The following is a 20,143-nucleotide window of genomic DNA, read 5'->3' as shown; positions in this document are numbered from 1 at the left end:
ACTTCCTTCACCACCACCTGGAGCTTTGGCTTGATCGCTTCCTTCATAGCAGTCAGTTCCTTTTTTAGAACGCACTTCCATCGGATCCCGATCTTCCCCTCTCCTAGTTCACCTAGGCCCCTGCCTCGCCTCATGGGACTTCTGGTCCGTCCGCCCATTGCTCCTGCCCCTTTCCTCCACTTCTGCCTTCTCATCGTCCCTTCAAACTGCTGCTTGCCGGCATCTTCCTTCCCCTCATCGCTGTTCATGCCTTTTATGTTTGGGGGAGTTTTAGGTGGCTTTTTGGGCCAAAAACTGAAAGAAATTCACTATGTTGGGTGCAATTGGGAGGAAAGCCACCTGATGTGTGTCTGCTCAGCGCATCGTTGCCACCAGAAGTCCCGTATTGTTAGCCTGTTTAATTTATGTGACAAAATGATTTGTACACCGTTTCCATTTACGCACACACTGTAAGATCTCAAGCAATCGATTGTCCCAACTAAAAGGGGAAGATGTAGGTCACGTGATGACGCAGCTACAAAAAGGGTCATGTGTTGGGAGTGTGGGCGTTCTCCCCGGAAGTGCAGGCAGAGTAAAGGCAGGAGTGAATAAACTACTCTTTGTTATAAATCCTTGTTGTTAATGTTTCGGGAACCTAACATATTTACGTGTTGCAAAACCCCTGGTCCTTTATTTCGCAGGTTCTGACTTCCTAATCGCTCAAGTATTACAGCATTGTAATAAACTGCAAGTTATCCCCTAGGTTGTCACTGCAACTCCATGAATATTTCTGTGGCTTCATTGGAGTTGTTGATTTATGTCTTTTTTCCATTTTTTAAATTGCCAACAGATGGGAATATCGTCTTCCGGATAATGAGTTTGAACTGTGGCACTGGGGTAGACTTGGGACATACGGCAATGGTGGTTATATTTTCGAGTTAGAACGAGATAAAAGTGCCAGTATCGTGAAAATTAAACGCCTTAAATCAAAACTCTGGCTTGATAGTGGGAGTAGAGCTGTCTTCATAGACTTCACAGTCTACAATGCAAATCTTAACTTGTTTACTGCAGTCAGGTTTGTGAACATATTTTGAATATTTTTAAGACTATGATTCATGTTATATTTCCACTGTTCAATGTATATTTATACAACACAGAAATCAAACAGTATATCTGTATTATTCAATTTGCATCATGCCAAATTCATCCTTTGCCATTTTTTATCCCAATTTCATTGCATTTGCATGTTATGTTTCTTTTCCCCATCTGTAGTTGTGTGGATAGAGCACCCTAACAAAAACAATTGTTTGTGAATCAGATCTAATTAACTCTGATCTCCCAGGTCTGATGTTTACGTTCCCTCACTGGTAGGGTTTTAGGCAGGGAAGCGTGAAATTGATGGAACGGAATTCCCTCTGGGTTACAATTTTACGCCGGGGCGGCCAAGGCCTCAATTGAGTGTGGGCGGCACGGTACCACAGTGGTAAACACTGTTGCTTCACATCACCAGGGTCCCAGGTTCGATTCCCGGCTTGAGTCACTGTCTGTGTGGAGTCTGCACATTCTCCCCGTGTCTGCGTGAGTTTCCTCCGGGTGCTCTGGTTTCCTCCCACAAGTCCCGAAAGACGTGCTTGTTAGGTGAATTGGACATTCTGAATTCTCCCACTATGTACCCGAACAGGCGCCGGAGTGAACAGGCGACTCGGGGCCTTTCAAAGTAACTTCATTGCAGTGTTAATGTAAGCCTACTTGTGACAATATTGATTATTATTAAGTGGAATTGGCCACTTAAGGGCTATTTCCCATGCAGCCTGAATCTTTAGGTGGACGGGAGGATTTGTCTGATGCTAGGGGGAACGGGCTTAGATCTCTGGCAGGAAGAGGTATGTGTGGGGTGGGGGGGGGGGGGGGGGGAGGAACCATGTCCATCAGAAGCCCATTTCTGATTCCCTTAAGGTCTAGTGTCCACTGAACCTACCTTTTCCCCAAGGCTCTGCCCGACACCCTGATCTCGCTCTTTACAAACCCCGCCTGCACCCTCCAATACCAGCCCTTTGCCACTTCCCTGCCCTGGCAACCCTTAAACTTACCTTGTCCTCCGGTGCCAGGACTTAAGCTCAGGCACCTTCCTGAATTTTCTCTTCCACCCATTGTCACTCTTGTCGCTGTGCGGACCGGAGCGATTTTAGGGAGGACTTTCCTGGGTGAGAGGGTGAAGTTCTACCTGCAGCCAACTGGTGCTCATTGGAGGGAGACCTGGCTGCGAGGCACTCGGAATTGGCACAGCGAAACACGGGTAAATTGTGTGTATCTCAATATTGTGTAATTGGAGGTCTGTACAAGGCTCAGTTAAAATTATATGGGTTGCATTTGTGCTGTAACAGCAATTATGAATTGAATTTTCCAGAAAAGTAAAATCCGTTTTCAGTTCCTCCAGAATGATTGAATCTTTAACTTGCTTGCATACCAGGCTCCTGGTGGAATTTCCTGCAACAGGTGGAGCCATCCCTTCTTCTGAGCTTTTCACAGTCAAACTCCTCCGATATGTTTCTTACTTCGACTACTTTCTTGCTGCCTGTGAAATTATCTTTTGTTTCTTTATCTGCAACTATATGATCCAAGAAGGCACAGAGCTGTACACTTACAAGTTGAGATACTTCAAGAATCTTTGGAATTGTTTGGATTTTTTAATTGTTCTGGTCAGTACTCTGCTTGTATTTCCATAGTGTGCTTTATTGAATCATTCAACAAAGTTTAGAATATCGTAGAAATGTCATTTGATGCTGCTATATATCCTTTATTGTTGTACATGTTGAGCTCACAGGGTACAGTCAATTGGTAATCTTTTTAAAAATCTTTTTATTCACCACATTTTCATTATTTTCATCATACAAACAACAAAAGAAAACAAAGAAACCACTGCAAAAATGGCCCTGTCAATATACAGTCTCAAACATCGACTCACAAATTCAAAAACTAAGATAAGAAAACAGAAAAAAAAAACCAAACACCTGCTCCCCCCCCCCCCCCCCCCCCCCTTCCCCCCACCACCACCCAGTGTTCAATGGCAACAAGTTCCCAAAAGTGCATGGTAAACAAACTCCATGAATTGTAGAACCCCTTAGCTCAAATTCACCTTCTCCAGGGTCAAAAATTCCATGCGGTCCCTCGCCACACCAAGGCACAGGGCGGAGAAGCTGACCTCCGCCCCAGTAGGACCTCCCTCCGAGCAATCAAGGCTAAAATATCTGCCCCCGGCTAAGTGGGAGGTGGAACTGGGCGAGCAGATTGAGGAGGGGACATGGGCGGATGCCCTGGAGAGGGTGAACTCCTCCACTTCATGTGCGAGGCTTAGTCTCATCCAGTTCAAGGTGCTGCACCGGGCCCACATGTCCGGATCTAGGATGAGTAGGTTCTTTGGGGGCGAAGACAGGTGCGTCAGGTGTTCGGGGAGTCCAGCGAACCATGCCCAAATGTTCTGGGCATGCCCGGAACTGGAGGAGTTCTGGAAGGGGGTGGCGGGGACGGTGTCGAGGGTGGTGGGATCCAGGGTCAAGCCAGGCTGGGGACTCACGATATTTGGGGTTGGGGTGGAGCCGGGAGTGCAGGAGGCGAAAGAGGCTGATGTCTTGGCCTTTGCGTCCCTAGTAGCCCGGCGGAGGATCTTGCTGCAGTGGAAAGATGCGAGACCTCCGAGTGTGGAGACCTGGATTAATGACATGGCGGGATTCATTCACCTGGAGAGGGTCAAATTCGCCCTGAGGGGGTCGGCACAAGGGTTCTTTAGGAGGTGGCAGCCTTTCCTCGACTTTCTGGCTCAACGATAAGGTACTAGATCAGCACCAGCAACCCGGGGGGGGGGGGGGGGGGGGGGGGGGTTTAGGGGGATAGTGTTTAAGTTAATTTGCTTATTGTTAATTTATTCTGTTGTTTATTGGGGTTGGGGGGGTGGGGGGTTTGTTATATGCGTTGTTACGGGTGCCGGGGGGGTGTTTATTATTATTATTGTTATTGTTATTATTGTTTTGTTGATATATATTTTTCCAAAGATTCAAATAAATATTATTTTTAAAAAGTAAATAAAATATCTGCCCCCGCACCCGCCTGGAGCTCGGGCCTGTCTGACATCCCGAAAATGGCCTCAAAGTGTCCTGGCTCCAAGTCTACATGTGACGCCCCCGTGATGATGTTAAAAACCGCCCTCCAATACTTGGCCAGCTTCGGGCAGGACCAAAACATATGTACATGGTTTGTGGGGCCATTCCCACACCGCACGCAAACATTGTCCGCCCCCTCAAAGAGCCAGCTCATCCTCGCCTTTGTGAGGTGGGCCTTATACACAACCTTCAATTGTATCAGCCCCAACCTCGCGCAGGAGATTGAGGCATTCATCCTTTGTAGCACCTCACACCACAAACCTTCTTCCATTACCTTCCCAACTCTTCTTTCCATTTGACCTCAATCCCTTCCATGTTTACCCTATCCTTCTCCGATCTCTTCCCATAAATCGCCGACACCGCCCCCTTCTCCAACCCCCTTCCGATAGTACCTCGTCCAACAACGAGGGGGCTGCCGCTATCGGGAAGCGCGGAAACGTCTTCCTTACAAAGTCTTGGACTTGCAGGTACCTAAACCCTTCCTCTGTGCCAATCCATACTTCTCCCCCAACTCTTCCAACCTCGCTAACCGTCCCCCAGGAATAAATCTTTTATTGGGAAAAGTTTTCAATAAGCAATAATCGCGCCTCGGTTAAACCTCATCGGCTACGATATTGCCACTGCGCAATGCTAGGAATAAATCTTTTATTACCTTAATTCCCCCTCTCCTCCCATCTCAGAAACCTCCCATCCAACCTCCCCAGCTCTAATCTATGATTCTCCCTAATCAGCATCCCTCCTGACCAAGCCATCAACTTAAAGTGCTGTCTCAACTGCCTCCAGATCTTCAACATTGTCACCACCACCGGACTTCCAGGGTACTTGCCCGGAGCTTACGGGAGCAGCGCCGTTGCTAGTGCCCTCAACCCCGACCCCCTGCATTAGCCTTCCTCCATCTGGACCCACCGGGACTTCCCCCTCCCCCTACAACCCAACACCGCACCCTCTCCGCGTTCACAATATTAGTTACAATATAATAGATTTGGGAGACCAGCCCCCTGCCTGTCGCCCTCTCTGCAGGACCACCTTCCTAACCCTGGTTGCCTTTCCCCCCAGATTATTGAGGTGACCACCTTGTCCACATCCTTAAAATAGGACTTGGGTAAAGATGCCAAAACCAGGGGTTTGGGAGAGCGACCTCGCGGAATTGCTCAGGTTGGAAAAGATCAAGTTCACCTTGAGACGGGCAGCACGGTGGCGCAGTGGGTTAGCCCTGCGGTCTCACGGCGCCGAGATCCCAGGTTCGATCCCGGCTCTGGGTCACTGTCCGTGTGGAGTTTGCACATTCTCCCCGTGTTTGCGTGGGTTTCGCCCCCACAACCCAAAGATGTGCAGGCTAGGTGGATTGGCCACGTTAAATTGCCCCTTAATTGGAAAAAATGAATTGGGTACTCTAAATTTAAAAAAAAGTTCACCTTGAGAGGGACTATGGTGGGGTTTGCCCGGAGATGGCCGCTATTCATCAGCAGTGGTGGGGGGTGGGGGGGGGGGGGGGGGGGGGGGGGGGGGGGAAGAGGGGTGAAGGAGGTAGGGGAGGGGCGGTATCAGCAGGGAGGGTGGCCGGTGGAGTATTAAATATTTATTTATTTGAATTCCTGTTTGCTCTCTTTTTGGTTGTGGTTGTGTTTGATTGATATAAATATATATATAAATGGCTTAATAAAAATATATTTTTTTTAAAAGGCCGGCAGGTACTGAAACAAAAACAAAAATTGCGGTAACACATTCATTTTAACCGCCTGCACCCAGTCCACCAATGACAAAGGGAGGTGGTCGCACCTTACCAAGTAGGCCTTCGCCCTCCCCACCAAGCTCGTAAACATGTACCTGCAGAGCCATCCCAATCCTGCGCCACCTGTGCCTCCACATACCTAAATGGCAGCCCCGCCCCCACTCCTGCCCCCACTCCTGGCTGGGCCATCATAAAATATTCGTTCTTCTCTAAACGAACCAAATCTTTGAAGCAGCCCCATTATATTCCCCACCGATGTACTCGGCTCTGAGATCGTCTGCATACAAGGATACCCTATATCCCATACCCTCTCTCACTATCTCCTTCTACAACCCCAAACTCCTGAGAGTGATGGCCAGTGGCTCTATCGCTAATGCAAATAACAAAGGGACATAGCATACCCCTGCCTGGTACCCCAGTACAGAGCAAAGTACCCCAAACTCATAGAGTAGCCGTATCCATGCCGTAAACCTCAGCCCAATCCCAAATCTCTCTAGGACGGCCATTAGATGCCCCACTCTACCTGTTCGAATGCCTCCTAAGCATCACCTCTGTCTCCTTTCCCTCAGCCGGCGTCACGATCACATTGAGCAACCGTTTAACACTTCCTTTCACAAATCCTGTCTGATCTTCTCCTATCATTTTTGGGAACCACCCTCCAGCTTTGCTGCCAGCACTTTCGCTAATATCTTGGCTTCCACATTCAATAAGGATATGGGTCTATACGACCCGCACTCCGTCAAGTCCTTGTCTTTTTTTAACAGCAGAGAAATCGAAGCCTGACCCAGGCCGGGATACTCCCCTACCCAGCTGGGCGGAAGTTCCCGGCGTAGCGGAGTGGCGCCAACCTCTCCGGCGTCGGGCTTCCCCAAAGGTGCGGAATTCCCTTTAGGGACTAGGCCCGCGCCCAAGTGGTTTTCGCCACGCCGACTGGCGGCAAAACCGGCGCCAACGGCCTTAGGCGTCCGCCGCCCGGCATGGGGGCTGAATGAAAGGCCTTCGCCGGTCCGCGCATGCGCCGGTGCGTCAGCAGCTGCTGACATCACCACCGGCGCATGTGCGGTGTAGGGGGTCTCTTCCGCCTCCGCCATGGTGGAGGTCGTGGCGGCGGCGGAAGAAAAAGAGCCCCAACGGCACAGGCCCGCCCGCCGATCGGTGGGCCCCGACCACGGGCCAGGCCACCGTGGGGGCACCCCCAGGGTCCGATCACCCCGCGCCCCCCCCCCCCCCAGGACCCCAGGGGCCCGCTCGCACCGCCAATCCCGCCGCCACCAGAGGTGGTTGAAACCACGTCGGCGGGAGAGGCCTGTCAGCGGCGGGACTTCGGCCCATCGCGGGCCGGAGAATCGCCGCGTGGGGCATGCCGATCGGTGAGGCGTGATTCCCGCTCCCAACAATTCCCGGGTGGCGGAGAAGTCCGGCCACGGCGGGGTCGGGGTTTACGCCGGCCCCGGGCGATTCTCCGACCCTGCGGGGGTCAGAGAATTCCACCCCCAATGTTTGTGGTAGTAGTAATAATAACCTTTATTAGTGTCACAAGTAGGCTTACATTAACACTGCAATGAAGTTACTGTGAAAAGCCCCTCATCGCCGCACTCCGGTGCGTGTTCGGGTACACTGAGGGAGAATTCAGAATGTCCAAATTACCTAACAGCACGTCTTTCGAGACTTGTGGGAGGAAACCGGAGCACCCAGAGGACAGACAGTGACCCAAGCCGGAAATCAAACCTGGACCCTGGCGCTGTGAAGTAACAGTGCTAACCACTGTGCTACCGTGCCGCCGTAATATCCCCCTACCTATCACCTCCTCAAATAGCCCCACCATCAGCGGTGCCAATTTGTCTTTAAACTTCTTATAATATTCCACTGGAAACCCATCCGGCAATGCCGTCTTCCCCGATTGCATCTTCCCAATTGCCTCCTTTACCTCCTGTTCCAGCACCGTCCCCTCCAACCCAGTCCTATCCTCCTCCCCCAACCTCGGGTGCTCCAACCCATCGAGGCACTCCCTCATCCTTCGTTCCTCTCCCAGTGGCTCCGACCGATAAAACGTTTCGTAAAACTCTTCAAAATCTTTAATAATCTGCTCCAGAGCCACCACCAATTTCACTGTCCTATTCCGCACCTGGAATATCTCCCTCACCCCTGCCTCCCTCCAGAGATGGCCTGCCAACGTACCCCCCGCCTCCCCATATTCATAAATTGCTCCCCTCACCCACCTCAGTTGGCGCACCACCTTCTTCATAGACAACCGGTCAAACTTTGCTTGAAGCTCTTTCCTCTTGTCCAAAATGTTTGGATGTGCATCTCCTGCGTACCTCCTGCCCACCTCCAACATCTCTATCCACTTTTGGTGCACCTCCCTCTCCTCTTTGTCCAACTTGGCCTTAAACGAGATCACCTCTCCCCTCACTACTGCCTTCAGGGCCTCCCCCACTACCGCCTGCAACACTTCCCCAGTACAATTAAATCCCACATACTCCTCAATCACCTTCCCGATCTTATCGAAGAAACTTCGGTCTCCCAACAACCCCACATCCATTCTCTATTCCCTCTCCAGGACCACATCCACCCAATGCCGCACATAGTCCGAGATCGCTACCCTAGAATACTCTGATCCAATACTTGACTCCAGCCAATAAAGCCTTCCCTACTACAAAGTAATCGGTCCTCGAAATACACTTTGTGCACTGGGATAAAAGACTAATACTCCCGCTCCCTTAGATGCATGGGTCCACCCCTCCCATGTCTCTCATAAACCCAGTCAGTGCCTTCGCGCTCCCGACTGGGAAAGTGAGCGCGGCTGCGATCTGTCTATCCTTGGCTCTTGCACCATATTCCAATCCCCTCCCGCTATTAGCTCGTGTGTGTCGAAGTCCGGGATGGCTCCCAGCATCCGCTTCGCAAACCCTCACCTCCAATGCCCCTGTTACTATCACATATCTACCCCACTAGTCTGCCACCACCTTCTCCATCCGGAAACTCAGCCTCTTGCCCACCAACACCGCTACCCCCCGAGCCCTGCTATCGAACACCAAATGGAATATCTGGCTCACCCAGCCATTCCTGAGTCTTACCTGCTCCTTCACCCTGAGGTGGGTCTCCTGCAACATTGCTACATCAGCCTTTAAATTTTTTAGATGCACAAACACCCTCGACCTCTTGGCAGAGGTGCTAACTACTGTGCCACCATGTATCTCAGCATGATCCTCAGCAGGCAAAGTCAGGTGCATCCCAGGGTGCTGGCACTCGGTGGATTTCTGGAGCCCAGGAATCTACTGAGTCCGAGTCAGATGAGGAACCTCTGGATTCAGTCATCCCTCAGTTGCTGGAGCTGCAAATATAAGCTCAGAAATGTGAGGAAGGGATGTTTACTGCAATTCTCAGATTGCAAGTCACGATGGAGGAGCCCGTCCCCCTTCAGGCCAAGGTGATAGCATTGAGATGCCAAAGCACCAAGGTCAACACAGGTCGGCTGGAGGCCATCGTGGAGATCTTGATCCAGTGTTATGGTCTCATTGCCTACATCCTCGCCTTCCAGGAACTCAGTACCCTCATCTCCTTTGGCCTCCTCCTCATCGGAGAAGACGTGCAGTTCTTCCGTTTCCTCATCATCCAGCCCTCCCTCCTTTGCAGTGGTAGGTTGTGAGCGCATAGCAAGCCACAATATTGTGCGACACCCTCCAGAGAGTGTACTGGAATGCTCCGCCAGATCTATCGAGACACCGGAACTGCATTTTCAAGATGCCAATGGTGTGCTCCACCAAAGACTGGGTTGTTACATGAGCCTCCTTGTACCTTCTCTCAGCAGGATTCTGAGGCTGCCGTATAAATGTCATCAGCATGTATTTTGTGGGTAGCCCTTCTCCCCAAGGAGCCAACCTTACATCCTGGGCTGCATTCTCCATTATTGGGACTATGTCCCTACGCCGGCGTCAAAACGGTAGAGCTTTACGCCAGAAAAACTTGGATCAAAGGGTCATGAATTCCCAGCCCTGCAGGGGTCTAGCAGGGACCCGGAGTAGATCTCGCAGCTTTTGCTGCAGATACGGGCCCCCGCACTTCCGGACTCGGACCGCGGGGCTAGACCCCGATTGGCCACGCACCCGACCCTCAACCCCCGCACAAGCATTCCCTGGCCACCTATAAGGCCCCCACTGAGCTCCCTGACCGCGGCTGCCATGGACTGAGTCTGCAGCTGCCAGGCAAATATCCCGACTGGTTCGAGCACATTAGTTCCAGGCCGTCAGGACTTTGGCCGGTCGGGGGAGGAGAATGGCTGAGTGGGGCTCTGGCAATGGCCCCAGATAGATGGCAGGCGGCGCGGCGTACTCCCCAAGCAACAGCAACAATGCAGTGACCTGGGGCATGATTGAGCAGTGCTTCGCCATTCTGAAAATGTGGTTCAGGTAGCTTATCGCTCTGGAGGTGCCCTCCAGTATAGCACTAGGAGAGTCTCCCACATCGCCTGCTGCTTCCTCCACAACATCGCGCAGCAGAGGAGTGATGTGCTGGAGAAGGATGAATGCCAGTCCTCATCCAATCAGGAGGATGTGGGGGAGGGCAAGGATGGGCAGGACATGGGGCCCAGGCAGGTGTGGGAGGCCACACAATATGTGTGCCAGGGCCTATGCGCACGAGGTGCTCTAATCGCCTCTAGGTTCACCGACTAGGACAACTGGCCAGCTTCATGGACCTCCCATCCCACCTCCATACCCACAACACCCCCACCCACCTTGGGCCAGCGACTTAGTCCCATGAACACCCTCCCTGCGCAACCCATCCACACTCTCCATTGCAACCCCCTCTGTGATAACTACTGGCCCTGGGTTGGCAGTATCAGTGGGTCTGGCCCACGGGATGAAGGATGATGAGAACCCACTCTGAGACGAGCTCTGGTTCCACGTATCATTGACCAATGTCTGACTCCTGCCCACAGTAGCACTTTCCTCCATCCACCTAGGTGACCTTTGCATGCGAGCTGGCCATGACATCACATGGCCCCACCGAGGCAGGTTGTAACATTGTGCGCAGGTGTATAATGTGAACAAATATATAGAGATTTGTGCCCTAGCCTCTTTTCCTGTACTGTGCCCTGCACCTGTGCCAACTTAACCGGTGTCTACTTTTCTAGCCTTACGGGCCCTAGTGCCAAGCCCAGGTGGATTCCCCAAGTGGTATATCAGAGGTGGCCGGCTGTGATTCGCACCCTGTGACCTGGGTCCCCTTTAGCAGCCGTTTTCTGGGGCGACTGGGCCTGGAAGGGTATCCCAGGTGGTGCGGTGCCCGCACAGAGTGCCCCAGGCCTTGGGCATTTTGACCCATGGCCGAAACCTTCACACCAAGGCCTCCATTGCGAATGCCACTGTGCGGTGTTGGCCTGGGTGGCATACATGGCCGGCACCATCGCCTGCTCCTGCAAGCGGTTTGACTCCACCAACTGCACCTGCAGACGTTGGTCGGTTGCCAACACCTCCTCATGTAGTCCCGGCCCCTAGACTGCATCTCCACTATAGATGGGACCATCCTTTCTAGAAGCCCGAAACCCATCCAGGCGGCTGCTAGTTCCTGGGGATCAGGCCACTCTCCGACCATCCACCCCCTTGGGAATTCCTCCCTCCACCGGCTGTATCACACCGCTTGTGCCCCAGGAGCCACTTCATTAAATTACCCAACTGAGGTGAGTGTCTCTGGGATGGTGGAGGGTGTTTGAAACAGCTGTGACAGGAAGTCGGTGTTGTGCCCGGACTTGTGCTCCGGGGTATCCCGGCTATGGGTCGAGGACTCCCGTCCGGGTCTGTGTCCATGTCCTCCTCCTCGCTGCTGTCCTCCTGGGGCTGGAGTCGGGGGACACCAGAACGGCCTGTGACATAGCCAGGTGATCCTGCAAGGCACAAGACATGGCGCATGATTGGACCGCAGATTGGGCAGTGTGTGGGATTGTGGGGGTGGTCGGAATAGTCTGGGGGGAGGGGTGGGATAGAGGGGCAATGGGGGGGTGGGGAGTGGCACACATGCCATGAGGCACCACAACTCCGCAAAGTCTCACTTACTCAGCGGAATCTCACTCAGCGGGGTCTCACTTACTCAGCGGGGTCTCACTCAGCGGGGTCTCACTTACTCAGCGGGGTCTCACTTACTCAGCAGAATCTCACTTACTCAGCGGGGGTCTCACTTACTCAGCGGGGTCTCACTTACTCAGCAGAATCTCACTTACTCAGCGGGGTCTCACTTACTCAGCGGGGTCTCACTTACTCAGCAGAATCTCACTTACTCAGCGGGGGTCTCACTTACTCAGCGGGGTCTCACTTACTCAGCAGAATCTCACTTACTCAGCGGAGGTCTCACTTACTCAGCGGGGGTTTCACTTACTCAGCGGAATCTCACTTACTCAGCGGGGTCTCACTTACTCAGCGGGGTCTCACTCAGCGGGGTCTCACTTACTCAGCGGGGTCTCACTTACTCAGCAGAATCTCACTTACTCAGCGGGGTCTCACTTACTCAGCGGAATCTCACTTACTCAGCGGGGTCTCACTTACTCAGCGGAATCTCACTTACTCAGCGGGGTCTCACTTACTCAGCAGAATCTCACTTACTCAGCAGAATCTCACTTACTCAGTGGGGTCTCACTCAGCGGGGTCTCACTTACTCAGCGGGGGTCTCACTTACTCAGCGGGGTCTCACTCAGCAGAATCTCACTTACTCAGCGGGGTCTCACTTACTCAGCGGGGTCTCACTTACTCAGCGGGGTCTCACTTACTCAGCAGAATCTCACTTACTCAGCGGGGTCTCACTTACTCAGCGGGGGTCTCACTTACTCAGCGGAATCTCACTTACTCAGCGGGGTCTCACTTACTCAGCGGGGTCTCACTCAGCGGGGTCTCACTTACTCAGCGGGGTCTCACTTACTCAGCAGAATCTCACTTACTCAGCGGGGTCTCACTTACTCAGCGGAATCTCACTTACTCAGCGGGGTCTCACTTACTCAGCAGAATCTCACTTACTCAGCAGAATCTCACTTACTCAGTGGGGTCTCACTCAGCGGGGTCTCACTTACTCAGCGGGGGTCTCACTTACTCAGCGGGGTCTCACTTACTCAGCAGAATCTCACTTACTCAGCGGGGTCTCACTTACTCAGCGGGGTCTCACTTACTCAGCAGAATCTCACTTACTCAGCGGGGGTCTCACTTACTCAGCGGGGTCTCACTTACTCAGCAGAATCTCACTTACTCAGCGGGGTCTCACTTACTCAGCGGGGTCTCACTTACTCAGCAGAATCTCACTTACTCAGCAGAATCTCACTTACTCAGCAGAATCTCACTTACTCAGTGGGGTCTCACTCAGCGGGGTCTCACTTACTCAGCGGAATCTCACTCAGCGGGGTCTCACTTACTCAACGGGGTCTCGCTTGCTCACCCTGCTGATCTCCACCCTGGCAACTGCCCACTCTCCGCCGCTCAAGTCCAGAGCCTGCTGCTCTGCTGCAGTAAGGGGCTACAGGTCCGGTAGTTCCCCTCCAGCTTTCTCGCACTCCCAGCAGTTGTGCACCGACATAGAAACATTGCAACATAGAAACATAGATAAATAAGTACAGGAGTAGGCCATTCGGCCCTTCAAGCCTGCACCAGCATTCAAAATGATCCTGGCTGATCTTGCAAATTCAGTATCCCACTTCCGCTTTCTCTCCATACCCCTTGATCCCTTTAGCCGCAAGGGCCACCTCCAGCTCAATCTTGAATATATCCAATGAACTGGCCCCAACAGCTTTCTGTGGTAGAGAATTCTACAAGTTCACAACTCTCTGAGACAAGAAGTTCTTCATCATCTCAGTTCTGAATGACTTTCCCCTTATTCTGAGGCTGTGACCCCTAGCTCTGGACGACCCCAACATCGGGAACATTCTTCCCGCATCTAGCCTGTCAGTCCCATCAGGATTTTATATGTTTCTATGAGATTCCTTCTCTTTCTTCTAAACCCCAGTGAGCACAAGCCCAGTCGATTCAGTCTTCCTTCATATGTCAGTCCTGCCATCCCGGGAATTAGTCTGGTGAACCTTCGCTGGACACCCTCAACAGCAAGAATGTCCTTCCTCAAACTAGGAGACCAAAACTTCACACAATACTCAAGGTGTGGCCTCACCAAGGCCCTGTATAACTGCAGCAAGACATCCCTTTTCCTACCCTCAAACCCTCTCGCTATGAAGGCCAGCACGCCATTAGCTTTCCACACTGCCTGATGTATCTGTATGCCAACCTTCAGCGACTGTTCCACAATGTCACCCAGGTCTCGTTGCACTTCCCCTTTTCCTAAACTGTCACCATTCAGATAATATTCTGCCTTCCTGTTTTTGTCACCAGAGCGGATAGCCTCACATCTACCCACATTGTATTACATTTGCCAAGTATTTGCTCACACAGCCAGCCTGTCCAAGTCACCCTGCAGCCTCTTTGCATCCTCCTCACAGCGCACACCACCGCCCAGCAATGCCTTCGTCCAAATCATTAATGTATATTGGGAACAGCTGGCGTTGCAGCACTGAACCCTGCGGTACCCCACTAGTCACTGCCTGTCACTCTGAAAAAGACCCGTTTATTCCCGCTCTCTGCTTCCTGTCTGCCAACCAGTTCACTATTCACGTCAATAAATTACCCCCAATACCATGAGCTTTAATTTTGCTCACTAATCTCTTATGTGGGGTCTTGTCAAAAGCCTTTAGAAAGTCCAGATACACAACATTCACTGGTTCACCCTTGTCCACTCTACTGGTCACATCCTCAAAAAATTCCAGAATATTTGTCAAGCATGATTTCCCTTTAGTGAATCCATGCTGACTTGAACCGATCCTGTCCACACTTTCCAAATGCTCAGTTATTTCACTCTTAATAATTGACTCCAGCATTTTCCCCACCACCAATGTCAGGCTAACCGGTCTGTAATTCCCCGTTTTCTCTCTCCCTCCTTTTTTAAAAAGTGGGGTTACATTAGCTACCCTCCAATCCACTGGAATTCTTCCAGAGTTTATAAATTGCTGGAAAATGATCACCAATGCGTCCACTATATCTACGGCCATTTCCTTAAGTATTCTGGGATGCAGAGCATCAGGCCCTGGGGACTTGTCAGGCTTTAATCCCATCAAGTTCTCCAATACAATTTCCTGACTAATAAAGATTTCCTTCAGTTCCTTCTTCATGCTAGACCCTCTGTCCCCCGAGTATTTCTGGAAGGTTATTTGTGTCCTCCTTAGTGAAGACAGATCCAAAGTATTTGTTCAACTGGTCTGTCATCCCTTTGTTGCCCGTTATGAATTCACCTGATTCTAACTGTAAAGGACCTACATTTGTTTTCACCAGTCTTTTTCTCTTCACATATCTATAGAAGCTTTTGTAGTCAATTTTGTTTCTGTTTTCTGCAAAGCTTACACTCGTATTCTATTTTCCCCTCCGAATCAAACCTTTGTCCTCCTCAGCTGAATTTTTAATTCCTCCCAGTCCTCAGGCTTGCTGCTTTTTCTGGCCAATTCATATGCCCCCTCTTTGGCTTTAATATCATCCCTGATTTCCCTCGTTAGCCATGGTTAAGACCATGCGCCAGACAGGGATGGACAACTGTTGAAGTTCAGCCATGTGGTCTTTAAATATCTACCATTGACCATCCACCGTCAACCTTTTAAGTAGCCCTTGCAAGCTTATCCTAGCCAATGCATATCTCATATCATCAAAGTTAGCTTTCTTTAAGTTCAGGACCCTAGTCTCAGACTTAACTGTGCCACTCTCCATTTTAATGAAGAATTCTATTATATTATGGTCACTCTTCCCTAAAGGATCTTGAAACACAATGTTGCTAATTGATTGTCTCCCATTGCACAAGACTTCTCCTGGGGGGATGCAGGGAGACAGAAAACACACAGTGTTAGACCGTCGGACACATGCAGCACAGGGGGTGGGTGGCTGGTGGCCTTCATGGCCGGGGCACCCGAAGCCCCACTCTGCATAACCTACAGCACCCATACTGGCCATGGGGCCGGTATGTGTGCTGGCAGGTTATGCAGAGTGGGGCTTCGGTTTCCAACCGGGTGCGGGGAGGATTACGGGTTGTGGGGGGGGCGGGGGGGGGGGGGGATTACTGCCAGTGCACAGTGCTGCCTACTCAACCCTGGCCACCCTGAGGAGATCACGCGGTTTTCTTGCGGCACGACTGACCACGGCGCCCACTACCCCTCGCACCTGCGCCCTGGCCCGGTGCACAACGGTGGGTGGGTACCCTCCTCCCCACTCCGAGGTACGAGGGTAGCCCACCTCTCCTCTACCGCATCTAGCAGGGTATTCCAGTTCCCATCAGTGAATCATGGTGCCGCTCGTCTTGCTGCCATCTTGTTGGCTGGGATGAGTCCTTGGGAGAGTGGAGTGCTTACAGCAGCTGCAGTTTATCAGCCTCTCAAGTGCCATCCTGAATCTGGTGGTTCAGCACATTGGAATTGGTTATGTTCCACATGGCCACCGGAGTGCGAGCCCCTTAACGGCCAGTGGATTGATTGCCGGAACGATGCCAATTTGCAGTCGTAGAACACCAATTATTCAGTCCCGGGCAGCACTTAGTTTGCTAGCCTTGGAGAATTCCATTGGGTGTATGTTTTCAGAAGCAGTTAGATATAGCACTGGCTTGGGGGGTGAAGGGGATCAAAAGGTATGGAGGGAAAGCAGGATTAGGGCAGAGGAGGACAAAGGGTTTGATTTGAGTTGGATGATCAGCCATGATCATAATGAATGATGTAGCAGACTGTGAGGACCAAATGGCCTCCTCCTGCCTCTATTGTTCTATGTTTCTATGTTGGCGCATGGTAGCACAGTGGTTAGGCACTGTTGCTTGGCAGCTCCAGGGTCCCAGGTTCGATTCCTGCTTGGGTCACTGTGCGGAGTCTGCACGTTCGCTACCAGTGTCTATGTGAGTTTCTTTCGGGTGCTCCGGTTTCCCCCCATAAGTCCTGAAAGACGTGCTGTTAGGTGAATTGGAGTAGTCTGATTTTTCCCTCAGTGTACCCGAACAGGCGCCAGAATGTGGGGTCTAGGGGCTTTTCACAGTAATTTCATTGCAGTGTTAATGTAAGCCTACTTGTGACAATAAAGATTACTTTATTACTACTATCTTCTCCTCATTCCCGTGTCCCACAGCTGTTTGAAATTTTCTTTGTAGCGTCTATTAGCTGCTAGGAGAGGTTAGGAGGGGTTCTTGGGTTACTGGGACAGGTTGGAAGTGAGGGCTTAGAAGCGGGTCGGTGCAGACTCAATGGGCCAAATGGCCTCCTTCTGCACTGTACGTTCTATGTACTATATGTTACTATTGGCGCAATCGGATTTGGTACTGGGATATCAGAACATAGAACACAAGGATCACAAACGAGAGCCTTGGTCTGCCTCATCAGGAATCTGGGCTTCCCACCTGCTTTTGTTGTGCAGGGATGGTTGATATCCATCCCTGCGCTTCATTTTGTCAATATGTCTGTGATGTTACTGGGCCAGGAGAAGGGCCACTGTACCTTCCCCTCCCCATTCCTCAATGAACTCGAGTTCTGTCTTTTGGATTTAGCTTTTCTGGCTTTGATATGTCAATTTTATTTCGCTGTATTCCCAGTCAGGAGATCAGGCAGTATCTGAACAGTGATAGAAAATCTACAGGAAATCTAGACAATTTGAGCAAAGTCGGGATGTTCATTTTGCCAGAAAGGTCACCATTCTGTACTTCCATTCCCTCCCGCCCCCTGGAGCAGAGCGTCACAAAATGTACTTTGTTTCCTCAGGGATTCCTCGATGGGGGGAGCTTCATCGAGTGTAGCTTCGCTCCCCTCCCTCCTTCGAGAGCAGAACTTCACAGGATGTACTTGCTCCCCCCCCCCCCCCCCGTCTCTCTCTCTCTCTCATCCTCTCCTCCCCCCCCCCCGTCTCTCTCTCTCTCTCCCCCCCCCCCTCCCCCACCACCACACCACTTCTAGATAGGATTTCACAGAATGTACTTCACTCCCTTTGAGTTCTCTAGAGAGAAGCTCCTCTCTTATCATCCACTCGCTTAATCTGGTTTACTCTGAGTTGGATCCGCCCATCAGTCGGGCTAAGCTATTTGCCAGCACTCAGGCAGGAGTATAATCAAAGATAATACTCTTTTTTTTTTAAATAATTTTTATTGGAATTTTTACAAAATAAAATACAAAATACAAAATATAAGCATCTTAGCTCTATTAACATACAACCGCAGTACCACCCCATGAACAATGCCCCCCCCAGCTTCAATAGAAACTTCAAACAAAAAGAAAAAACAACAACAAAGAACAGAAAAAGAAAAAAAAGAGAAAAAAAAAACAAACAAGAGGTAGATAGCACCCTCCACAAACCCATGTGCACAGTTCTCCCTCCCCCCAATCCTCCCCCCCCCCCCCCCCCCCCCCCCCACCGGGCTGCTGCTGCTGCTGTCGGCCTGTTTCCCTACCGTTCCGCCAGGAAGTCCAGAAACGGCTGCCACCGCCTGAAAAACCCTTGTACTGATCCCCTCAGGGCAAATTTCACCCTCTCCAATTTAATGAACCCCGCCATATCCGAGAATCAAAGATAATACTCATCATAACCAAATCCTGTATTTGCGTCCTAGCCAGGGTGAATCCCATCCTCATCGCAAAAGACTTTTGCGGGCAATAGTACCACTGTTCATCTTTAGTGTACTTCATTCTCCCACTCACAAGAAACCAGCCGAAGACTCTGGGAGTTACAAACGAGGCCTTTAATACAATGCTTCAGCTGGGCTAATGGCATTCCAAGTTGGGACGGCAGAGAGCAGATTTGTATCGCCAGATATACTGCAGATTCGGTTACAAGGAATTAGTGTAAACCAATCATTTGTTACTAGTTATCTATGTCCAATCATAACTATTGATTAGGTTAACATCATGCATAATATATGAGATTGACTAACCAATTACAACAGCAGGGCAGCACAGTAGCACAAGTGGATAGCACTGTGACTTCACAGCGCCAGGGTCCCAGGTTCAATTCCCTGCTGGGTCACTGTCTGTGTGGAGTCTGCATGTTCTCCCCGTGTCTGCGTGGGTTTCCTCCGGGTGCTCCGGTTTCCTATCATGTCTAAGTATAATGTTCTTCCCAGGTTTAAAATGCCAACTGTAATAATAATTCTGTTCGATTATGTCTTTTCTCCCAGACAACTGGACACAAATACAAAAATGGTGAAAAGATCCTACGTTGCTCATTATCATTCTTGATAATGACCATCTTTGGCTTATCTCTTTTCACCAGCGAGTGTGTCCTAGGGCAGACTTCCTACAGCTAACAACTTCAGCTAAACAGCTTGTGTGTAATACAGATCAATACAGAATTAACCCCTTCCGCACTTATTGGATAACTAAAGTTTTTTAAACTAATTTCAATACGAGGTCTAAAAAACAACATCCTTTCACCAAATGACACTTTTATATTCTTAAACTCTGAGTGTGAAACCATTTTTAATTTTGATTACATTTTCCCACCCACAGTTTTCTTTACTAGCCATCTTTTACAACATCTATCGTACAATAAAAGTGAGCTTATTACTTGAGCAACTTCTGGAAAATTCAGACACCTACCAAAACCTCTATTTCTTGGCTTTCTGGCAGAACCGATATAATATCATAATTGCATTTACTGTTTTCATCGCATGGATAAAGGTATTTTTGTTGTTTCTTTCATGAAAAGGTTTTTACAGTTACTAATTGACTTTCTTTGACTCTGTTTATAGATAATCTAAAATCTAGAGCATGACTTTCATACTTATCTTCTACTCTAGTCTGTTACTGTAAGACTTGTGAACTCTCTGGAAACTCAGGCAATGCTTAGAAATGCCTTAGTTTTCACGGCGCCAAGGTCCCAGGTTCAATCCCGGCTCTGGGTCACTGTCCGTGTGGAGTTTGCACATTCTCCCCGTGTTTGCGTGGGTTTCGCCCCCACAACCCAAAGATGTGCAGGCGCGGTGGATTGGCCACGCTAAATTGCCCCTTAATTGGCAAAAATGAATTGGGTACTCTAAATTTATATTTTGAAAAAAATGCCGTAGTTTAATTAGAGTTCAAGTAACTTGGGCTTTACCTTAATTTTTTATATTTTTTTAAATTTAGAGTACCCAATTCATTTTTTCCAATTAAGGGGCAATTTAGCTGTTCAATCCACCTAGCCTGCACATCTTTGGGTTGTGGGGGCAAAACCCATGCAAACACGGGGAGAATGTGCAAACTCCACACGGA

At 50.3% G+C, this 20,143-nt stretch overlaps 1 protein-coding gene and 1 pseudogene across 1 annotated transcript in view; one reads left to right on the top strand and one right to left on the bottom strand.

Annotated features, from left to right (window-relative positions):
• Positions 1-20,143, top strand: part of LOC119965264 (polycystic kidney disease 2-like 2 protein) — a 120,058-nt gene that overhangs the window by 47,302 nt on the left and 52,613 nt on the right. Inside the window, exons 5-7 of the mRNA XM_038795772.1 lie at positions 830-1,054; positions 2,450-2,678; positions 19,400-19,570. Of these exons, the coding sequence (XP_038651700.1) occupies positions 830-1,054; positions 2,450-2,678; positions 19,400-19,570 (625 nt within the window). The remainder of the gene's footprint in view (positions 1-829; positions 1,055-2,449; positions 2,679-19,399; positions 19,571-20,143) is intronic.
• On the bottom strand, positions 4,686-4,768 carry LOC119965530 (annotated as a pseudogene).

The sequence above is a fragment of the Scyliorhinus canicula genome, chromosome 4, assembly GCF_902713615.1.
Source record: "Scyliorhinus canicula chromosome 4, sScyCan1.1, whole genome shotgun sequence".
Taxonomy (NCBI): Eukaryota; Metazoa; Chordata; class Chondrichthyes; order Carcharhiniformes; family Scyliorhinidae; genus Scyliorhinus; species Scyliorhinus canicula.
The sequence above is the reverse complement of the archived record's forward strand: the minus strand, read 5'-3'. Positions and strand labels throughout refer to the sequence as shown.